Source organism: Juglans microcarpa x Juglans regia, chromosome 5D (genome assembly GCF_004785595.1).
Source record: "Juglans microcarpa x Juglans regia isolate MS1-56 chromosome 5D, Jm3101_v1.0, whole genome shotgun sequence".
NCBI lineage: Eukaryota > Viridiplantae > Streptophyta > Magnoliopsida > Fagales > Juglandaceae > Juglans > Juglans microcarpa x Juglans regia.
Genome location: NC_054602.1, coordinates 14335199 through 14357377, shown reverse-complemented (window position 1 = coordinate 14357377; position 22179 = coordinate 14335199). Strand labels below are relative to the sequence as shown.

The following is a 22179-nucleotide window of genomic DNA, read 5'->3' as shown; positions in this document are numbered from 1 at the left end:
TCTTTCAATATTTCTCATATATTAATGTGAATTCAGTATCTCTCTGTTGCCAAAAATGACATCAATTTCTCAATAAAAAATTAAAAAGAAAATAAAGTTTATTCATCCTATTTTTTTGTGAATTTTTATCTTTTTATCATCAATATTCTTTTGTCTTTTTTATCATAACATGAGTAATTTATATCTTGGCATGAGTAATTTGAAATGTTACCATGGTCCTCGATACTAGTTAAAAAGTTTTTAAATCATATATACTAGGGGTGTAAATTCAACCGAAAAACTGATCTGGACCGGACTGGACCGATTTTATCGATTTTGAACCGATCCGGTCCGGGACCGGTTCTTAAAATGTGAAAACCGGCCGGTTCCGATTTTAAGATTTTTCGGACCGGACCGGACCGGTTGATAAAAAATATATATAAAAAATAATATTTGTATTATTGTATATATAAGTTTTATACAAAATATTATATATATATATTATTATATATAAGTTTTATATATTATGTATAATTATAAATTTTTATATATAATATATATAATTATATATATTCATATATGAAATAATTTCTTATTATAATTTATAAATTATTACATAAAATGTTAATACTAAATTACTAAAAGTTTATAACTAATACTAATAGTAAATATATTGTTTATAACTAATACTAATATATAACTTATAACTATACCAATAGTCTAATATTAATACTATTATATAGTCTAATATATTAATAAAAGTATAAAACAGATATTTTTAAATCACCTTTTTTTTATAAACAAATTTTTAATGACAAATTGTGAAATTTATATTTTAAAAAAATCAGAAAATTGGACCGGAAACCGGTAAAATCGGAAGTACCAGTTTAGGAGAATAACCGGGTGCGTAATCGGTTTTGAAAAATACAAAATCGGTATATACCGATTCGATCATAAATTTTGTCCAAAATCAAACCGAATTAGATCGGTTACACATCTAAATTATATACCACTTTTAGAAAAATTAAAACCAAGAATACATGTAAAATAATTTTATCTCAAACTGCAGTTTAAAGAGAGCGTGGGGTGTGTCGTGCGTATGAGACTGTCGGGGTTGTGTGTGGTCTATATTTACTCCTCTGCTTCAAATATCAGTTTCCCAAACCGCACTTTCTATCTCTCTCTCTCTGAAAAACGATGGAATGTTGTTCTATGCAAGTATCGTCGTCTCTGTCTTCCTCTATTCTCAACGTTCAGGTAACCCCACACCCAAAAAGATTTAAAAAAAAATCAATAAATTGGAAGGAATTTCATGTTCCTTGTTCTCTTGTACCGTTTAAGTATCTCCCACTTCACATGAAGGTCGAAAACTCAAAGTTGCAGTCTTTGTGGTATAACTACTCTTAGGAAAAACGTTAAAAAAAACAGCTTGTGTGTGAAAACATTGCCATTTGTTTTTATGTTAGGCAAATCAGAGTCTTTTAGTTTCCGTCCGACCGGACCACGAGATATGGAAGTTAAATTTTAGAGTTTGGATGGTCTTGATGTGCATATATTGTACGCTATGAGCCTACACAGCTAACTTGTGTTTGGTATTTTATTGTATATAATGTATTCATGAAATGTTTACATGTGGAAGGATGATGAGTGAATTGAATGGGTATGTTTTGTAGTTTGGGATTTCTTGAGAGAGACTAGGGTGGGTTAGAGGCTGTCTTAACGATATGGATGATGTTTCTTTTGAGCCGGTTTGTAATCTATCAGCAATTAATATTTTACACGTTGTGTCGATTGGAGACAAACAATGTTTGCTTTGTGTTGTAGAAGTGTTGCTGCAGTATTCAACTAGTTCTCCTGGAGCATTCAATCTGACATTATTAGTAATCTGATCTTCACATTTCAAGTACCCGTTATAAGAACGTACTGTGTTCAGTTTCATGCTCAATTCTAGGCAGCCGATTGATTACTATTTTAAGGCATCTCTTAATTTCTTGACTATAGCTTGAATATAAAAAAAAAATATCCTCTCTTTATTTTCTTTTCTTTCTATAATTGATATTATGCCGCTTTAGAGAAAAATATCCATTGCGAAGTACATCCAAATCGTTCTTCAATATGTTGCCCAATTATTTCCGTATTTTCTGGTTAATTTGGGCATTCATCTATTTGTAAATGGTCTTCGATGTTTGTGACGGAGTCCTTGAAAAATGATAGATGAGTTCCAGCCAAAATACTTCCCATGACACTTTTGAGAATGAAAAACATAAAGATGTTTTTATGTAGATTCTCCATATTTATCCCTTTACTATATTTTATTGCATAAGTATATCTGTTTCAGATGATATTTCACATGCCAACATCTTTGAATTTGCGATTAGTTTAACTTGCATGGCTCAATTAATTGACACTGCAGGGCTTTTCATCTCCTTTCGGTAGAAAATTTTCGAACAAATCTTTCCATCCTCGGTTACTGTCCTCTCCACTACCTAAACCGTTTCTTCAACTTAATGACAAACCGAAGTCCTTTGTTTACAGACAAAGCTTAGCTTCTCTCTCTTCAAGAACAAATAACAAGACTGTATCAGCAGAAGCTGGAAAGCAGAGTTGGGACTTTGGCAGATTTTTAAAAACTTTATATTTTTTTAATGGACCCCCATCTCCTGCCAAGGTTAGACATGGTGTCTATTCCAATTTTGATTGCCTCTAACATTATCTTGCCTGTTTGAACAAGAATTTATTTTTGGTATTTACTAACAAGAATTCAATTTTTGGGAGTTGTGAAGTTCTTTGAATTTCTGATTGAGAAACTATCCAGCCCATCACCTAGTGAACCAGTAAAGGCCATGGATACTTCTGGTATTGTCCTGGTAGCTGGAGCTACTGGTGGTGTGGGTAGAAGAGTAGTCAACATCTTACAGAAGAAAGGATTGCCAGTCCGAGTATTGGTATTTCTGCTCCTACCTTCTAATGTGTTTGTAATGCATGCTTAGCTGAAAGTGCTGCAAGCCATTGTAGCATTTTTCATTTAGAAAAATTTCCAATATGCTCTTAAGATTTTTAGTAGTCATTGACTATTATATATCCCCATTTTTGTATGACAATTTCTTAGGTCAGAAATGAAGAGAAGGCAAGAAAGATGTTCAGCCCAGATATTGACTTGGTGAGCTAGCTAGTAGCTACTGCATAAAATTTCTCTTCCTAACTGATTGATCACATTTACTACTTTGAGCGAAGCATGCATTCCTGGGCATTTTTGGTTGTCAGTTTTTGATAAGCAGGCCTAAACAGGCCTACTCATATTGAGTCTGGAGGATGTATGTTTTCTGTACATTACCTATCTAAAAAGAATGTACTTCTGAATTTTGCCTCTATTTTCCCGTCTTTATGAGTAAATGTATACATGTCAACTTTGGAAGTTTCTGAATTCTTTCCCAGTCTCAATTGATGTTAGTAACTGATTGTGCGACTCTTTCTTGGGTGGAAGAAATTAATTATTTAGAAAATATGATTCTTTGTACTCTCAACTGTAATCAGTACATTCTCTGAAAAAGCAGATGCTTCATAGCACAATATCTAATTGATTAATCAAACTGTTTGTGACTGTCCTGATTTTGTCTGTGAGCTTTTAATTATTTATTGTTTTACTAATTTATTTTATGTGGAGTGCCTAGTATATTAAATAGTTGACGTCATTTCTCAGGTGGAGTATATTCAGATTCTTTCATTCAACAAACCCTGCCAAGATGTTTCCATTACATGATTGTACATAATAAGTTGGTTATATGAAACTTGGTTGTGTTTTCATCCCTTACTTTACATGCTTATGACTGTGCCTTTTTCTACAAATTTCAGATTGTTGGAGACATTACTAAGGAGAGCACTCTGGTCCCTGAGTACTTCAAAGGAGTGAGGAAAGTTATTAATGCCGTTTCTGTCATTGTTGGTCCAAAGGAAGGGGACACTCCTGACAGGGCAAAATACAGCCAAGTACGTTTGTGAAAACTTGGAAGATGGTAGTGAAAACCCATAGTTTCACGCATAGTTGTAGGAGAGTTTGCCTATCCACCAATTTGTTGGCTTCTCAATAATGGAAGTTGTATGCTTGCTATATTTTTTACCTTTGATTTTTCTCTAACTCAATACCAATTCTTGTCTACAGGGAATCAAGTTCTTTGAACCGGAGGTGGTGAACTGATTGCCTGTTTTGTATTGATTTTCCTCGAATTGGAAGTTCAATTGTTTTTCCTTTGTGAGCTATGCAAACATCTGGCTCTTGATAACAATGAGGCCTCTTTTGATTGTTGGGAACAGATAAAAGGTGATTCTCCTGAAATGGTGGAATACATTGGAATGAAAAATTTAATCAATGCTGTAAAAGGGAGTGTTGGACTTCAAAAGGGAAAACTACTCTTTGGATTTGAAGGTACACAATCATTGATCTAGCACCAAGCTGTTGCATTTTGCGCAAGTACTTTATCATGCAGATAAGAGTAAAATAAAAACGAAGCTTAGAAAAGGAAAAACAAATAATGGAAAAGGGGAGTAAGGGATGGCAAGGGGTGGGGGGGCATTGCATGGCATTCAAGTCCATGTTAAGTACGCCAGCAAGAGGCGTAATGAGAAGAAAAGTTCATGAAGTTATATATCGCATACAAAATTTGTATTAAAATTCCATTTATAACATGGTCGTTTGTGCACCGAATTTATAATTTTATTGTCTTTTTAATATTGTTTCATACTACAACAGATCAATCAATACATTTCATCAGTGCTTTACAACTAGACCAAATCTTTACTGTCATTGCTCATTACCTGTTTGATATAGGAATATGTTCTGTGATTAAGATTTTTGTTCTCCTACCCCAATTTTGCAGATAATAACTCTAGAGAACTCGCTTGGGGTGCTCTAGATGATGTTGTAATGGGAGGAGTTAGTGAAAGCACATTTCAAATTGACCCAATAGGCAGCGAAATTGGTGGACCAACTGGCCTTTTCAAAGGTTTGTTCCTGCAGCCCCTTCCACCCACATTTCTCTGTTTTATGTTTTCTTGCATCCTTAAGCATGATTAACTATCCATCTCCAAATGCTTTGATTTATTCATTTCGTTAGTATTTTGTGTATCTCCCAGGTGTTGTCTCCACTGCTAACAATGGTGGCTTTACCAGTATCAGAACAAGGGTAAAATGCAATGACTTATCTTGACTTCTCCGTACCCCCGTGAGATTATCCTTCTTGTGGTCTAATTCAACATATATTCTGATAAATGGTCTTCGATGGCATTGGAAATGAGCTTACTTCTTATTTCTCTTGGAAGTGTCAGTGAATTTATTCAGATGATCGAGATGTGAGATTTTCGTAATTTTCATTAATGGTATCAAATGTTTCAAAGAAATGGAATGCATGATTGCACTTAAGGTTCAAGCATATCTTCAATGAATTTTTGTTTCTAACAACCTTTTCATGAGTTGCTGACATGAAATTTTGGATGTTTCTCTGGGCTACTCAGTTCATTTAGTTTTTGTTATCTGCATGGCTCTATGGACCATAATTGTTTTCTTAGCACACATGGAGGTTGTTTTCCCTGTGGATCTGCTTTCCTTAGAACTATCTATGATTCAATCATATCAAAAGACTTTGTTTTTGTTACACCCACCTGGTGGGTGATTTTTTTTTTTTCTCAAGGATCTGGGCTCTTGTTGTCAGGCTATCAGATGAGATCACGTAATTGCCAAATTTCTACTTTGGGTCCTTATGGATTAGATCCATTCTATTCTTAATGAAGTTTGCACCCGTTGTTGTATGAGGATTTGAAAAAACCACCAAAAGCCTTGCTGTGCCGGATCTTCCTGTATTTTCTACCCAATGGATATCCCTCAATTCTTCTTCTTCTTCTCCTCTCTTCTCTTGGCTTGTGTTCCAGACCTTTTGGGATGCACCAATTTATGAATCCATTTCTTATATAAAGAGAGAGTCATTTGTTTGGTTTTCAGAATTTGTCAGTCCCAGAAGATGTTTCTGCATATGATGGTTTGGAGCTTCGCCTTAAAGGTGACGGTCGCAGGTACAAAATGATTGTTCGCACTAGCAGTGATTGGGACACTGTTGGTTATACGGCAGGCTTTGACACTGTAGCAGGCCAATGGCAGTCAGTGAGTGACATTATAAACCCCTTGATCGAATGGCTATGCTTGATAATCACTACTAACAAGCTGTGGTTCCCTTTCACACCCAGATACGCTTGCCATTTTCTTCCTTGAGGCCTATATTTCGAGCACGAACTGTATCAGATGCCCCACCCTTTGACCCAACCAATATTGTATCATTGCAGGCATGCTTCTGTTTATCACTGTTTGTCTATATTCTGCTTCATGGTTTTCTAAATTTGTTATTAATGAAGTATCCAAATCACTGCAGCTCATGTTCAGCAAGTTTGAGTATGATGGGAGATTGAATCCAACTTTTGTGGAAGGTGCATTTCAACTTCCTGTATCAAGCATTCGGACGTATATAAAGGATCCCATATGTCCAAGGTTTAACTGTACTTTCCATTAGATCTTTTATAATATTAGTATCATAGTGATTATTTATATGCTTTAATATACTTGGTCTGCTAGATGCAATTTTTTTCTGGGATTTCTTTCTTTTTTATGGGTTACTTGTAGGTTTGTACATGTGGGCTCGGCTGGAGTTACCCGACCTGGGAGGCCTGGACTGGATCTGAGTAAACAACCTCCTGCTGTCCGCTTGAACAAGGAATTGGGTTTTATTCTCACATTCAAGTTGAAGGTTTAAAACTAATGCTGCAAGCTTTTAAGTAAAGACAGAATCATTTGTGTTACAGTCCTCTGGGTTAATGCATTTTTAGATATTGCCCTACTGCTGCTAGAGCCTTGAATTTTAAAATTCAGACTATTCATTAAGCTGCCTGAAGTCATGGTACATGGGTTGATGAGTCGAGCCTTTTACCTGATTAAATGACTTGTAATATAAAGAAGATAGAAATATTAATTAGTTTCTTTCAGTTTGGTAGACATTCTTATACTAAAAATAAATACTGGGAATTGATCTCTTTATGGAGATGTGTCTAGGTATAAAAGATCACTAAATGAATGCAGGTTGATATGCATTGTACTTAGTGACAAGATTGCACTTATAATTGCATATAGTTAATTGAAAAGTAAAAGTCTATACGTTTCTTGAACATTGGTGGACCTGTGCATGTTAATTGTATATGAGCTGTATCAAGTTAGTGAATTAAACTTGTGATCATATGGGTTACTGACAATTAAAAGTTTCAATGTTATTGACCTTTTCTTCACAAACAGAAGTGATAAGATAAATATGGACTGGAGAAGCTTCATTATAGTAAAATCAGAGAGTTAAATTTGACCAATGATCAATATAACTCAAACATGGTGCAAAATTTGATTGATCAAATTAAGGTGGAAAAGAAACACATTTTACATGCACGCAAAAATCACTGAAGCTCAACTTATGCCAGTTCTATGAATAGAGAAGAAATGAAATAAGGAAAATATAAGAAAGAATTTCAGCTTCAAATTAACGTGATGCCATGTGATTCTTCTCCTAGTACCTTAGGCCATATTGTATCTCACTTTGTTTTTTTTAATTGGTAAACAAAATTTTATTGATCATAAAATAGACAATGGTCCAAGACTTTATTTGTAAGCCATAGTTACATAGTGTGAAATCTAAATGTTTGCTCGCCATTTTTCTTAGACTTGACAATTCCTTGATAGGGGGAGGATTTAATACGGGAAAGTGGAATGCCGTATGCAATCATTAGGCCATGCGCATTGACTGAGGAGCCTGCTGGGGCAGATCTCATTTTCGACCAGGGAGACAATATAACAGTATGACTTTTCACTCATATCTCAGGTTTTACTACTTAAGTTAAAATATTTAACAGGAGGGTTCTATAAGCAGCACTTGCTGTGGAATTGAGCTTTTGGGCTTTTGGTTGAACCTCCAAGGCTCCAATCTCTAAAGATGATTCTGTTGCCTATCTAATACATGCAGGGTAAGGTATCAAGGGAAGAGGTTGCTCGTATATGTGTTGCTGCTTTGGAAAGCACATACGCTTGTGACAAGACATTTGAGGTACTACTTGTGCTCCCCTTTATTTTTGGCATATAAACATTGTATATACTATTAAATATTTTTAGTGATTGTCATCCTGGTTTTTGTAGTATGGGATGTGAATGATTATTAGCATGTAACATATTGATAAAGATCAAGTTTTACTAGGAATTCTTGCAGTTTGTATGCAATCTTTCCCACAGAACCACACTGTAATAAAGTAATATAATCAGAAATCTTGTAATTTATTCCTTGTCTTCCCCCAATTCCCTCCAATCATTTCAAGGTATGTATATACAAATTAAAAGGCATGCTCATTTGTAAGCACTTTCAAAGATAAGGGTGTGCTGGTTCTGATTCTGTTTTCTCACTACTTTAGACGACATTTATGATAGTAATTTCTGATCGCAACATTCATATTAGAGAACAGGTTGCAGAATTTTTTAAATGATCAGAATTCAAGCTCGAAGTGTTGTAACATCCATCCTATGATAATCATCCTTATGTGCTTTAGTAATTTGACTGACTCATGGTGGGAATTTTATCATCCTGACATAAATGATAAAATTTACTTTTGAGGGTTTACTATTGCACTTTATTGGGAAACTAAGGAATGGTCTTCTGAAAATTTTTGAAAATGGATCGCAGATCCCTCTATTTACAGAAAAAGCTGGAAAATTGGAAATCCTTTTGCAGTTACACGTTCACTTTAGATTTCCACTACCAGTAGACAAGACAAGTGCAGCCAGTTCCAACTTTGGCAATTTTTACCAAGGAATATTTATAAATACACTCATGTACATACATATACACAAACATTTTACCTTGGAACTCCTTCACTAAAAGTTGATTAAAAGATGACTGTTTATGACATGAACTGAAAGTGTGAGAATATCTAAGTTTGTGATGCTCTCTTATTTTACTCTTGAGCTTAAACAAGTTTTACTTGTGAACACAGCTGCCCAAGGTATGTTTTTGGTCCCTTTCTAATTGTAGATTTGGATTTTGTTGGGTACATTTGTGTCCTCTGCAGGTTAAAAGTGTCATTCCATTTAGTGAACCTTTCACAGTGGACCCTGAAAACCCGCCACCAGAGAAGGACTACAATGAATATTTCAAAACTTTAAAGGATGGCATTACGGGGAGAGAAATCCTTGAAGAAAGTCCCGTTCCAGTGTGATAATGAATGTTAGCTGCTCTGATTTCTAAACTGTAAGTATTGTGGAGTGATTATATAGTTATTTATTATGCAGAGTCTTTGATCCAAATCTTAACTAGGATTTGAGAATGAAATCTTTAGTTCTTACACTTCCATTTGCTACACACAAAAATTATCAGGTGGCTCACAGAACATTGTATTGAGTCAGGCAGATAATTTCTTGGTGCATGTTATCATAGTTAGTCAAACCCAGCAAAGTAGATTAAGGTACTCTTTGACTACAACACCTATACTACTCTTGATCAATGCAGGTATATTCAACACCTGGGAGCAAACAGGGCGAGGTTTCTGAAGAGCATGTAAGCATGGAAAGAAAATATAGCATATCTTAGCTTTGCTCTCAAGCAATGACAATGTATAGTCGTAGATCCTTCACATAAATAGTGGAAAACACAAACTGGCATTCAAAAGGGTTTGCACACTGTTCATGGATGTATACTTACATTAATTAACAAGCAAGTAAATGGAAACATGTTTTACATTCATACTGAGCAATAACACGCCAAGTTCTTCTTTTGTTAGTCCCTAGGCTTTTCAAGTCACTCGCCTGACTTTCCTGTTCCAAGTCTGCATTTTCATCTCAGGTCCGGTTTTTGCAGCTCGTTCCACTTTCCATGCTTTTCTTTTCCCCTGCATAACCCTGGAAGCCAGTATAGCCATTCCGTTTCCACTTAAGTGAGAATTAAGCTCTGGAAGAAAAAAAAAATTTAGCACCGTTTGAGCATAGGTACTTGGCCAACGTCGGATTAACCAGGAGTTTGTCTGTTGTAGTAAGGAGTTAGTATTAACTCTTCACGGGCATCATGTTAAGAACATGAAACTCATACTCATTATTCCTGCCCACTGGCTGCCTCGTTTATTTTCGTAGATGAGATGAGTTGAGATTAAAGTTAAAAGGTTGAATAAAATATTGCTAGAATATATTTTTTTAATATTATTTTTATTTTTAGATTTGAAAAAGTTGAATTATTTATTTTATTCTGCGTAAAATTTGAAAAAATTGTAATGATTAAATGAGTTGAGTTGTGAGGAGTTGTGAAAATAAACGAGATTATAATGTCTTCGGTGGAATGTGGTTAAACTATAATGTATGTCTATCTTGAAAGAGTGCTTGCATCAGTTCCTGTCTTGGTCCCCATGAGAGATTAAGTAGAGAGACCCAACCCTTGTTTCCCTCCCTCTCCCCTCGCCTTTTTTTTTTATTGAAAAAAGGTTTTGTTTCAATAGTTAGGCCACAAAGAGGGTGTGTAAGGTGTTACAAGAGCTGGCTCTTTTTATTTTAGAGAATTCCTTAAGATTGGTCGGGCTGATTTTAGTCAAATAATAGCCTCCCAATCACATAGCAACACCTAAGACTTCCACCACACTTATCCTAGACTAGCACTACATCAGAATCTCTCTCTCTCTCTCTCTCTCTCTCTCTCTCTCTCTCTCTCTCTCTCTCACGAACTCAGACGATTTGGCTTTCATTCTCTCCCACAAAATCCTCTCCACTAGAACAACTGCACTCACCACCACCACCACCATTGCCCCTCTCTCCGTCGTCGCACGAGGAACTCGAGCCCCCTCTCCGCCAGAATCCCCTCCCTCTTAATTGATTCTCGCACCGAAGCCACCCTTTCCGCCACTCTCCTCACTACCCGCCCCTAATCTTGACCGTCCTAGTACCGCCGACGAGATTCTCTACCTAGTGCTGCTATCGACGTCTTTCTGGCATCAACCCAATGTCACTGAGATTACGGGTTTGCGATGGGTTTCACTGTGATTTTGAGCTTATTCTTTATACTTGATGATCTGAGATTGCGGATTTGAGATAAGTTTCACTGTGATTTTGAATGGATTATGATTTGATTGTGAGTTGATTTTGGATTGATTGTGGTTTGATTGTGAATTTTGGTTTGATTGTGGGTTGATTTTGGTTTGATTGGGTTTTGATGGAGATGATCAACAAATATGGGGGAGGTCGGTGATAGAGATGGGTGACGGTGGAGATGACGGGCGATGCCGCGATGGAGATGCTTGGTGACAACGGTAGGAGAAGATGAAAGCAGCGACGAAGAGAGGGCAGATGACGGTGCAAATGAGAAATGGGAGCACATACGAATTGATTCTCTGTGGTGGAGTGTATTTCTCTTTGAGTGTTTTTTCCTACGTAGCTTGAGATGAATTGAAGGCTGTTTTTGTGAGATTTGCAACCTGACCGTTGTGAAGTGCTTCGCTTTATTTTAATCTACCCTTCTTATATTGTGACGTTTTGGTTGAAGAAAAAAACTCCATTCCCTTTCATCCGATCATCATATGATGCAATGATATCAAAATCACGCGGTTCTTTTTATATTTTTTAGAGCTAGACAAAGGTCTTCATCGCCTTGTGATGGGTTCTGACATTTTTTCTTTCACACCCCCTCCCCCTTCTGGGGCAAGTGATTCCACGTTCGGGGCTTACCCAAATATTGGGTGGAATGCAAGAGCGAAAGGCCTGTGAGCATGCATGAGGCCGGGCTGGGGGGACATACTGGTTGGTAATGATAACGACTGTGCGAAAATGTTGCATCCATAGTTGAAACACAGAATCAAACGAACCAGAAAGAAAAGAACAGAAGCAAAACACAAAGGACAAATAAAAAATTAAAAAGAAAAAAAGAAAAAGAAACGAGAGTACAAGTGGATTAGTGTTTGTCTTTATAAAAGTTGGACAGAAGGTCTTGAGACTGGAATTCAGAAATCTCAGATTTCTTTTCAGCATCTATACTGGCATCTCGTATCTTCAAGTTAACTGCAAAGTCGAGGAACCTTTGCCAACTGAGAAATGGAATATATATATTTATATATATATATATATTTATATCTCAAGGTGTGAAAGAAGAGAAGTCGTTGGGTTCATTTAAAAACTGTTCTTTTGCATTCTTACTTCACTCACCTTGTTATACTAAAAGAAGGCAGCTGGTACCTCGGAGAAGGAACTCTGGACTGTAAAAAGCTAGGATGCTTCAGCAGCAGCTGATCTTAGAAGTCTGATGCACATTTCCCACATGCAAGACAAGTGACAAATCGTGGTCTTTCTGTATGCAGATACGTCAGGATATTGTTCCCTTTGTTTTTGTATGCAACAGTTTGCCTATGCAGATTTGCAATTAGTAGGACTGTAGGACCCTCAAAGTTTCATGTCTTAATTGACTTCTGTTTCGGGAGATGTGTTCCTCTCAAAATTAATGGTTTCCAAAGTACCCTTTGTGACAAGTGGTTTCGAATCCAAGAGATGTGGATGGTAGTAACGGAGAGAAGTGGGGAAGTGGATTGTAAATCTGAATCTTGCAGTGACTTCTGAAATGCTTTGAGCTTTGGGAATCCTCTTGAGTATGGTGATCATTTCATATCTAAACAAATAAGTGCCAAATCGGGGATGTCAAATCGTGTTAACGGGTCGTATTCACGTCATGTCAAGACATGTATATTATACTTAAAGGGTCAACCCGAACATGACCCGTTAAGAATTTCGTGTCAAAATCTAAAACCCTAACATGACCTATTTTTACCCATTAGTGAATATGAAATAGATTGACCCGACCCGTCCCATCTCGTTTCAACCCTTTACGTTAATGGATTGAACAAACCCGTTTTAACCTATTTGACCTGATTGATTTTATATAAATATTAAAATATAAACAATATCTATAAAAAAAATAAAAAACTAATTACAAGTCTAAAATTACAATCCAAACAATAAAAATACCAACATTAAAATCTCAACAGTACCAAATATGATAAACACACAATTACAGAAATATGATAAACACGCATTGTAATAATATTAAAATTACAATTCCAAATATGATAAACACACATTGTAAAATATTAATGTTATTGAGTAGTTGAGATTTGAGAAAATTGAGGGATTCGAGGGCCGTAGGGTTACTAGGTTAGGGTTTTTTAATTTTTTAATTTTAGGTCTAAGGGTATAAATGTAAATTAAACTTTCTTAACGGGTTATAACAGGTTGACCCGTTAAGCAATCTTGTCTTAACAGATCAACTCGTTTTATCCTGAACTTGTTAAGGTCAAACTCAAACCCACTTTTATCGTGTCGTGTTCGTATTGAGTTAACAAATCGTGTCACATATTATCCTAACAGATCCTTTAAGCGCCCACATGTTACCGTTTGGATTCAGTTTTGAAAGCTTAAGGCCAGCTTGCAATTTTAGCTTTGTGCAGAAACAACAAATGAAGACAGAATTTATATATAGCTTGACTGTTCTTGACAATATCTGCCACTGACAATGAAAATTCACATCAAGGCTCCTAATGCTAGTTTAAGTGGTTTGCAGTTTAATTTGGTCTCTGCAAGACTAATCTTTTAAGGGTTGTTTTTTAGTATCTTACAAAAGTTAAGACCCTTTATTTCTTGAAGGCACTTATAAACAAAGATAGTGTAAGAGAAGTCGTATTATGACATCAAGCGGTACTTGGAAAAGCAGAGAGCTCGACTTTCCAGACTCAGAAAGTCAGGCAAATGAGTTGGTTTCTAAACATAAAAGAATTAGATTAAAAAAGACCTAAAAGGAGCTCACAAAGTATATATTTTGGACTTCTGATAATTGAGAGTCTAAAAACACGCAAAACTCTCTCGTAAAGACTACATATAATATGTTGAAATGGCATGTTCCCTTAACCAAAAACTCTTACATTTGTTAATTTGGATTCAACTGTGTTATATGAACATTTTACTCGGACTGGATTACCTAACCCATTCACACCACTCAGCATTTCTACACTTAGAGCAATGTAGCATTTACATGATCACCACCAAGAGGAAATTGTTGAACAAACTGAGAAGGTGGGACAGGTGAGAGGGAATGGTAATGTTGTAGTAGCTCCAAAGTAAGCTAAGACATGCTCAATTCACTGATGGTATGGATATTTGTTTTTTTTTTTTTTTTTAATTATTATTCCTGATTTTATTAAGCTGATGCACAAAATTTATCAAAAAGAATAACATTTACATCGCCAAACCAAGAGGAATTAAGAAACTTACACAGAAAAAAGCATTTTTTGTTGTATTTTTTACTTGTTAATTTACAATCGTTCCTGGAAACAAGGGTTACCTTGAACATCTCACTCGGAAGCAGCAAACCAATACCTGCAAAACAAGAAGCTTTATGCATCAGAAGTTCTGAAAAAGGAAAATGGAAATTAGCTCCTAATCACTGACTCTCTCTCTCTCTCTCTCAAGAAATAATAAAGAGAGATCGAGGAAGGAATAAGTACAGCTTCATACATTGAAACAAAGTCTGTGTTTCCTTCCACGACGATGCCTCTGCAATGCGCTTCTGAGTTTTGACAGAATATCTGCTTCCGTGAATATTTTCCCAGAGGAGCTCATGAACACAGTCCTCTGGACCGGAGGAGACCACAATCCACTTTGCTCGTAATCAAAGCCGAATTCAGACACATCATAAAACTTCTGAACAAGTCGATCCGATACAAACTTGGAAACTAGTTCAACTCTCCCAGAAGAGGTCTGAGGCAAAGAAGGCGAAGGCGAAGGCGAAGAAGAAAATAGGCTTTCGGGAATGGACATTTGACAAACTTGAATCAATAATAAGCCAACGTCGGGAGCATATAATATAAGATAACGAAAACAGGAGGTTTGTGATTGACAAAAGAGAGACATAAGAGGCCAACATAAAGGTGGAAACCATGATAAGGACGTGCATGGATGTAATGCAATCATGTAGAGGTCGTGGGTACTGGTTAGCATTATAGGAGATTCTTCTTTCGATGTCTCAGCTAAATAATGGCTGGAAGTTGGAAATTTGGAAACCTACCTATTATTTTATTTTGTCACATGTGGCTGTGTTTGGTGGACATTTCTTTTAATCAGTGATGCTAGGTTAACGTCCAGTAGTGACGGCTGGTGTGCCGCCTAGATAAATTTTTATTTTTTTTCATATTTTTTAAACATTTTTAAATATTTTTAAAAAATTAAAAAAATATATCAATATATTAATAGTCACTTCTTTAATTAATAATTAAAAAAATTAAATATATAAACAGTCAAAATGAGGAGACAAAATGAGAGGACATACTAACATTATTCTTCTTTTTAATATATAGTGTAGAAGACAATGGACATAGAAGCACATATGCATGTGTGGAGTTGTGACCTATTTCATGGACTTTTTTTTTTTTTTTTTTTTGTTACTAAATAAGCATATTGTATATATTAAACAGTTACACAATACAATATTTTAAAAAATTGGAAGCCCCAATAATCATCCTAAACTAGCTAATATAATTTTAAAAAAAAAAAAGTGAGTTTTGGAACCATTCATTATCAGGATAAGTTTGAGTTAAAATGAAAAAATTATTTTTTTAATTCTAGTTGTATTAAAGTTGTGTATGAGTTATAATCCTATCATTGCTCTTTATGTCTGCTCCATATAACATAATAGATCCGCCTAAGTTTTGGGGGACCTAAATGGTGTGTTTTGGTTTTAAATACGCCTAAGATCTTCCAAGAAAAGAAAGGGAATGTATGGTTTATGGAACAAAACCAAGATAAATATCATCTTAATGTCCGATTATCAAGGGACCTATTTTATTAGAACGAGAAGTATTATTCTTTGATTTTTAGATTTTATTAATTTGAATCACACCTACTCTAACATAACATATTTTAAGTGATTTCATGTACCATTTCAAATGTGTCACATTAGTAAAAATAATTATAAATGACAAAATCTAAAATTGAGAGTATCATAACTCTTAGAACAACACCAATCATAACTCTAGCCCTAACTACACATGGAAAGAAATGGCTACAAACCATCATTTCTGCCATCATCTTTTCATTATTCTATGTTGTGACATTAAATGATTGTAAAATTATTTATCATCTAATTATTGGATGCCAAATAAGAGTATGGTAAAGGATAATAATTAAGAGGATGGTGGATAAAATTATTCATGCATGAATGTTCAAAATTAGGGGGTTCTTTTTTCTTTTTCTTTTTTTAAGCAAGCAAATTTCTATTAGAAACAGAAAGGATAATACATGAGGAGGGGGTGAGATTCATCAACAAACGCCACAGTACAAAAAACTACAGTGCGAAAGAGGTGGAAAAAAAAAAGAAAAAAAAAAAGAATTTTGGAATCAATTTCTTAGTCTTTACCCATGCCCTACAAAGAGGACGCCGTCTTAAAAGACGGAAATAAGCAGTTCGCAAAGTTATACGAACTATGGAACCACCGTTGGTGGCAGTGGTGCCTCCGTTGGAAGCGATAATGGTGGTGGGTGCACTGCAATTTGTTATCTTGAAATGTTTTTTGGAAAGATTCGTAGTCCCTTTCCCAAGATCATTAGTTAGGAAAAGCGAAAACATAGTAGAAGGCACGACATCAGATGGGTTGATCTGCGGCCAGTCATCCACCTTCCCGCGCAGTCATGGTGGCGTGTGGCAACCACGCGCCGATGAGATGAAGGTGAGGCAAGCCAGATCTAGTAGATTTTGACGAGAAGAATCTTCTGGTATGTGCGTGTAGCCGTCGAAGGCGTTGGGGTGCAGCAGCGCATGAGGAACATGTACAGAAACAAGCCGCGCTTGAGGGCCACTCATTGAGCTTTTTGGCGCAACTCCGCGTCGTCCCAATAGATCGACTGCTGGCGGATGTGGTGGTGGGGAGCATGTTGATTGATGGCAGCCGGAAAGTAGTAGATCTGACCAAAACTGAACCGGTGGAGGAAAGAGGAAAAAAACACTTCCATGTATACACATTGTAGAAATGGAAAGGATGCTCTCTCTCTAAAAACAGTCGGCAAGTCCACTCAAAATTAGTGGGTTCAAACAGCTGTTGTTTCTCTAATTCTAGGTAGCAGTAAACACTTTGAATTTAATTAATTGTATCTTGCCGAAAACAAACAATTACAATAAATAAACAACTACAGATTTAATCATATGTGCACCAAACATCCACGTCTGCTGTTAGCCAAGTCTGCACATGTGTCCTCCCAATAAATCTTTACAAGTCAAAATCAGTGGCAAGAAAAGTTACTTAAAAAGACTACCACCACCTAAAAACCATAGAGTTACTATTATCTGCTCTACAATTGCCTATAACATGGGTATTTTCACCTAAAGCCAGCTAAATTTTCACCCACCTGCTTGGGTTTATCGACTTAATTAAACTAAGAAACCTGCATCCCTTCTTCGCCAACAATGATGTGATTAATGTATGAACACTAACAGTGATTTAGGAAAACCAACTTCAAATTTCCAAAACTCCATGCTTGGCTCAAGCAGGCAACTTAAGCTTTGTATTGCTTTTCCAGCTGCAAAACAAACAATTGCTAATGTTATCCATCAAGTAGAAAACTGTTTGCATGGTTCGTCATCAAGAATGTGTCAGATTTCTTTACCTAATATAGTAATAGTAAAAGAAATCTGCATATAAAGCTGTCTGAACAAGTCCGGAGATGCAAGCTGCAAAATTAAGAAAGAATTTAATTATACTCACAAGCTGCAAGACGCATGACAAACAGTTCTTCTCTGAGATTCTAGGCATAGCTTACCTATCCATCGACTAAAATGAGACTCTGTAAAGTGGCGATATATCCAGTTAAGGATGTAGAATGCACGATATGCCCTGCAGAATGAATATATGGATGGTAAGTACACTCGCCACAAGTTCAATAACATTACTTCAACGGCAAACAAAAACAGCTAAAAGCAATAAGTCACAATTTTGAACAAAACTAGGGCATGGTTGTCACATTTGGAAATGCTACATTATCTAGATGGATCTAATTTGAGCATGCATCCAAGTTTCAAGAGTTTCGTTTCCAAAGGTTTTCCACCACACAGAGTATCCGGTCCAGTGGCCTCTTACCCTTGTCATGCCATGTGGAAATAGGTTGGCACGGGAAGCAAAGGGTTGTGTGCGAGAGAGAGAGAGAGTTGTGTGCAAAGGGTTGCATGATTTGCATTGCTCTGAAGGGGTTCAGATTTTTTTTCTTCTTTCTTTTTTCTTTCTTCTTATTTTTTTTTTTTTTTTGATTGGGTGAAGGGGTTCAGAATTCTCATCAACTGCAATACCTATTTTCGTTCTACTTTCCCACCTGATGACATCATACCATTTTTAGATGGAAGCACAAGACGACCACATATAAGTTCAATTTTCATTGAGTTACCAGCAAGATAGCTATGGAGGATGTGGGGTGCATCCCCTTCAAGGAGTTTTCTGGTCTCTGAACTTATTTACCAATATAACGTGCATGAAAACACAAACAAACACCCCAGAGAATAACACACATTGACAAACACATACAAATTCACTCAAATATACCACTTTCTTATTTTTCAGTAAATAAATCACCTTAAAGAAAGCTAGGGAGCAACAGAAACAGTCATTACATGGTGAAAACAAGACACATCATGGGGTGCACGAATCCATACGGGTTTCATTGTATATGATGAAACTGGCCTATCACATTTTTATTCTTGAAAAGTTAATATTGGCCAATCACATAATGATAAGTGCACTTCTATATCTTTCCCTGCTACATCCATAGATGCTTTTTTTATAGGTAATCAAGAAGTTTTATTCATAAGAGAAGGCAAAGCCCAAGTACACTACATCCATAGATGTTCATATACACAGAGCTCTTCACAATGTATCAAGCTGCTACCAAGTGGTTAGAAACTGCATTTCTATGTTCATGAACAGTACAACTCGCTTAGTTCTCCCTTGGTTTACTTGCTAGAGCTGTCCTATATCACCATGGGTGCTAAGTAAGATATATACATACTACCTAGTCCAATACAAACATGTATGTTTCCAAGGTAACTGCATAGAGTTATGCTGGCAGTAGCTGATGTATCTTCCACAGCGATATTTTGTTAACCACACAACAAAGAGAATTCTTGAGAGCAACACTGGTATTTTTTTTTTTTATAGGTAAAGCAACACTGGTATTAAAAAAAGATACACATACCCAAGAAAGAAAACATATTGCCCCGTTAAATTGTCCACATTTCCGCTACGCTGTAACAAAACTAACTGAGGAAGAATTGCAACTGCCTCCAAGTATATTGAAAATGCCCACAAGATCTGCAAAATGTTACAACATTAGAAGCAGATCATCATGCACCTCGATGATTTGATAATCCATCGGGGAACTACTAAAAAACTAGCATGCATGATACTAAATTTTGATTGGAGAGGTAGGATTTGCAAAATAAAATTATTGATAAAGAACCGTAACAGCGGGTCTTCAGCAAGTATTTATAATATGAACTTGCATGCGACGGGAAGGATTCAGATAGCACAGTGACCACTTAAACCCTAAACCTTATCACCAATGCCCATAGTATGGCAGTAAAACGATTAAGCCAGTAACACTCTAAAAGTTCCATCTGCTAAGCCTACTTATTTAAAAAATAATTAATAATAACACAAGGGAAGGGGGGAGGAGTAAAGTCATTAAACCAATACCCAAATTCAGAAGGGTAAAACTTCAAGCTCAGGGCAAAAGAAAGAAGGTAAAGCTTTAATAAAGGATTTTTCTCCATTGCCATGGACTAGAATTCTCAAAACAAAGGTCTCTCCAAAAGCCTAACAATAGAGGTCTACCTCTGCGCCATATACCACTCATTCACTGAGGAAGAAGAGATTGAATCGAACACTCTCAAACTTTCATGCACACAATTCTTTCAACATTTAATTTAACAATGATATAATTCATTATCCTTCCTACTCCATGGAAAACTTCAACGATAGCTGATGTGATCAACAATTAAAGTTAAGTAAATATTAGCAAAGTTTAGATGGGTACCTTATATTTGGTTTTCTTACAGGAACTCATTAAAATCACAAAAGGTCACCACTCATCGACAAGGGAAGTAATACATGAGAAAACCCTCCAAGAGAACAGGTCAAATTAGTCATTAATCATTACCAGACCACACTGCGTAGAAGTAAAATCTTCAATCAAACTAAAAGGAAATTATTCCAGAACTTTGGATTATGCATTCATCACAACTCCCCCGATTTGATGGTATAGTAAGTATAAAAATTCTATCAAGAGTTCAATAAGTATAAAAAGAACCTGATGATTACTAGTTAAAGTTAACGATGAACCACCTCTTGAAACGTAAACTTCTCGTTCACAAGAAGCGCCAAAGCAAAGCTTGCAGCAATGAGAAAATAATGGCGAAATGTGTCGAGCTCTTTATCATACGAGCGCCTCACCACCCGGTGCCTCCGCATGCACCACACGATCGCCGCAGAGCTTGCAATGAACACAAGCTTCATCACCGTGTTATAGACAGAGATAAAGCCCGTGAACAGATCCAAATACCGCGTCAGAAACACCAGAGCGTAAAGCTCCTGAGTCTTGAGCGAAATCCCTGATATAGTACACCAAATTTTCAAGCTTAATCACAATTATGCGTATTTATTCATTCTTAAAGGTCTTCCGTTATTCTGAGCCGTATATGATATCACTGCAACTAACCTCATTCAACTAGCTGTCAGAAGAAATTTGTATAGCGTCTTTAGAGGAAGCGATTAAATTACAAAAATGTAAATACGTCTCAATTTTCATTTTTTATAGGCTTTTCTTTTTCTTTTTTTCATAAATTAAAAATTTTTATACGCTAATGATCAGCAATAAAACAGAAAAACCATAATGCTTCCATTCGTTTACGGACAAGGTGAAAATTAAGATTAAAAAACGAACAATAAGATGGCAGATCACAAACTATACGACAATGCGGGACAAGGCAAACATAAAGGTTCTTTTGACCGAGATGGATACGGTACTGGAAAAAAAATGTTTCCAATTAGTTTGTTCAATTTCCCGAGAGAAATGAAGATGAGAAAGAGGTTGGGGGGAGGGGGGGGGGGGGGGGGGGAGAGAGAGAGAGAGAGAGAGAGATTTAACTAACCTGAACAAGACTTGGTGGCGTAGATTTTGAGAAGCAGGACCAGGATGCTGATCAAGTGCATCATATCGCCGGCGAACCTGAAGATATTCATGGTTTCGGAGGTCAAACCGGGAAGATTCGAGCCCTAGATTTCAGCTATTTGAGCGCGCGAGCACGAGAGAGAGAGAAAAGGAAGTTAGGGGCGGGGACGGGGGCGGGGGGTAGAAATGTCGTGGCAGACGGAAACGGGTTTTATCTAGTCTACGACGGCGTTTGCAGAATCCAACCTGTACGGTGCGTTTTCTTAGAAGCTCGGGTTTGTTTGTTACGGCCAGGGAAAGAGATGGCTCCCGTGAGTCCCGTGTTGACCCCCGCTTTTTTCCACATGGGTGGTCTTTTCGGTCAGAGGAAGGCGGTATGTTACATCGTATGTTCTCTTATTTCATCGAGTCTGGTCTGGATCGCAGATGATGGTTTTAAATAAAAATTAAAAATAAAATAAAATATTATTTTTTAATATTATTATTATTTTAAGATTCGAAAAAATCAAATTTTTTATTATATTTTATATAAAATTTTAAGAAAGTTATAATAATGAGATGAGATGAGATGAGATGAGATTATTTCTATATCCAAATGAAACGTAAAAATCTCCTTTTATGTCGGCAGGACACTGTAGTAAAATTTTAGGCAATAGTGAGTTATCTCAAATGATTTCTAAATAATAATGAAAAAATGGTAAAAAGTAATAATAAAATATTAAATAGTAGTAAATAATAATAATAACTAAGTGAAAAGTAATGAGAAAATATTGAATAGTAGTGGAGTGATCTTACTATCTAAATACAACCTTAAATTTCGAAAAATGATAATATTACCATTCTTTTTTATAATTTTTATACAATCATACATTAAATTAGGGATATCTTTTAGGGATCTCAAATCGTATTAATAG

The 22179-nt window shown here is 36.1% G+C and overlaps 3 protein-coding genes across 10 annotated transcripts; 1 reads left to right on the top strand and 2 right to left on the bottom strand.

The window, feature by feature from the left end:
* The first annotated feature begins 1058 nt into the window (after positions 1–1058).
* LOC121265625 (protein HIGH CHLOROPHYLL FLUORESCENCE PHENOTYPE 173, chloroplastic) lies at positions 1059–9821 on the top strand. 6 transcript variants are annotated; one of them, XM_041169311.1, is made up of 17 exons: positions 1059–1236; positions 2515–2647; positions 2763–2924; positions 3089–3139; positions 3832–3966; positions 4139–4162; positions 4291–4402; positions 4854–4979; positions 5110–5159; positions 5972–6130; positions 6214–6309; positions 6396–6511; positions 6644–6767; positions 7742–7855; positions 8022–8102; positions 9115–9293; positions 9552–9821. In XM_041169311.1, exons 1-16 carry the CDS (start codon positions 1079–1081, stop codon positions 9259–9261), a joined length of 1788 nt encoding a protein of 595 aa, XP_041025245.1. In that variant the 5' UTR covers positions 1059–1078; the 3' UTR covers positions 9262–9293; positions 9552–9821. The 6 variants fall into 6 exon arrangements, with proteins under 6 accessions (XP_041025245.1, XP_041025243.1, XP_041025241.1 ...); XM_041169309.1 differs by having other exon boundaries at positions 1079–1236; positions 2393–2647; XM_041169307.1 differs by having other exon boundaries at positions 1079–1236; positions 2393–2647; positions 9547–9821.
* On the bottom strand, positions 9601–15003 carry LOC121265626. Of its 3 annotated transcripts, none has more exons than XM_041169314.1 (3): positions 14576–15003; positions 14403–14437; positions 9601–9940 (listed from the first exon to the last, which is right to left on the bottom strand). In XM_041169314.1, exons 1-3 carry the CDS (start codon positions 14969–14971, stop codon positions 9835–9837), a joined length of 537 nt encoding a protein of 178 aa, XP_041025248.1. In that variant the 5' UTR covers positions 14972–15003; the 3' UTR covers positions 9601–9834. The 3 variants fall into 3 exon arrangements, with proteins under 3 accessions (XP_041025248.1, XP_041025250.1, XP_041025249.1); XM_041169316.1 differs by having other exon boundaries at positions 9601–9989; positions 14576–14989; XM_041169315.1 differs by lacking the exon at positions 9601–9940 and adding an exon at positions 13363–14202 and having other exon boundaries at positions 14576–14991.
* Positions 15004–17189: 2186 nt separating this feature from the next.
* LOC121266501 (ER lumen protein-retaining receptor A) lies at positions 17190–21616 on the bottom strand. The gene is made up of 6 exons (XM_041170344.1): positions 21246–21616; positions 20440–20705; positions 19292–19407; positions 17870–17943; positions 17717–17780; positions 17190–17629 (listed from the first exon to the last, which is right to left on the bottom strand). Exons 1-6 carry the CDS (start codon positions 21334–21336, stop codon positions 17593–17595), a joined length of 648 nt encoding a protein of 215 aa, XP_041026278.1. The 5' UTR covers positions 21337–21616; the 3' UTR covers positions 17190–17592.
* Positions 21617–22179: the final 563 nt, after the last annotated feature.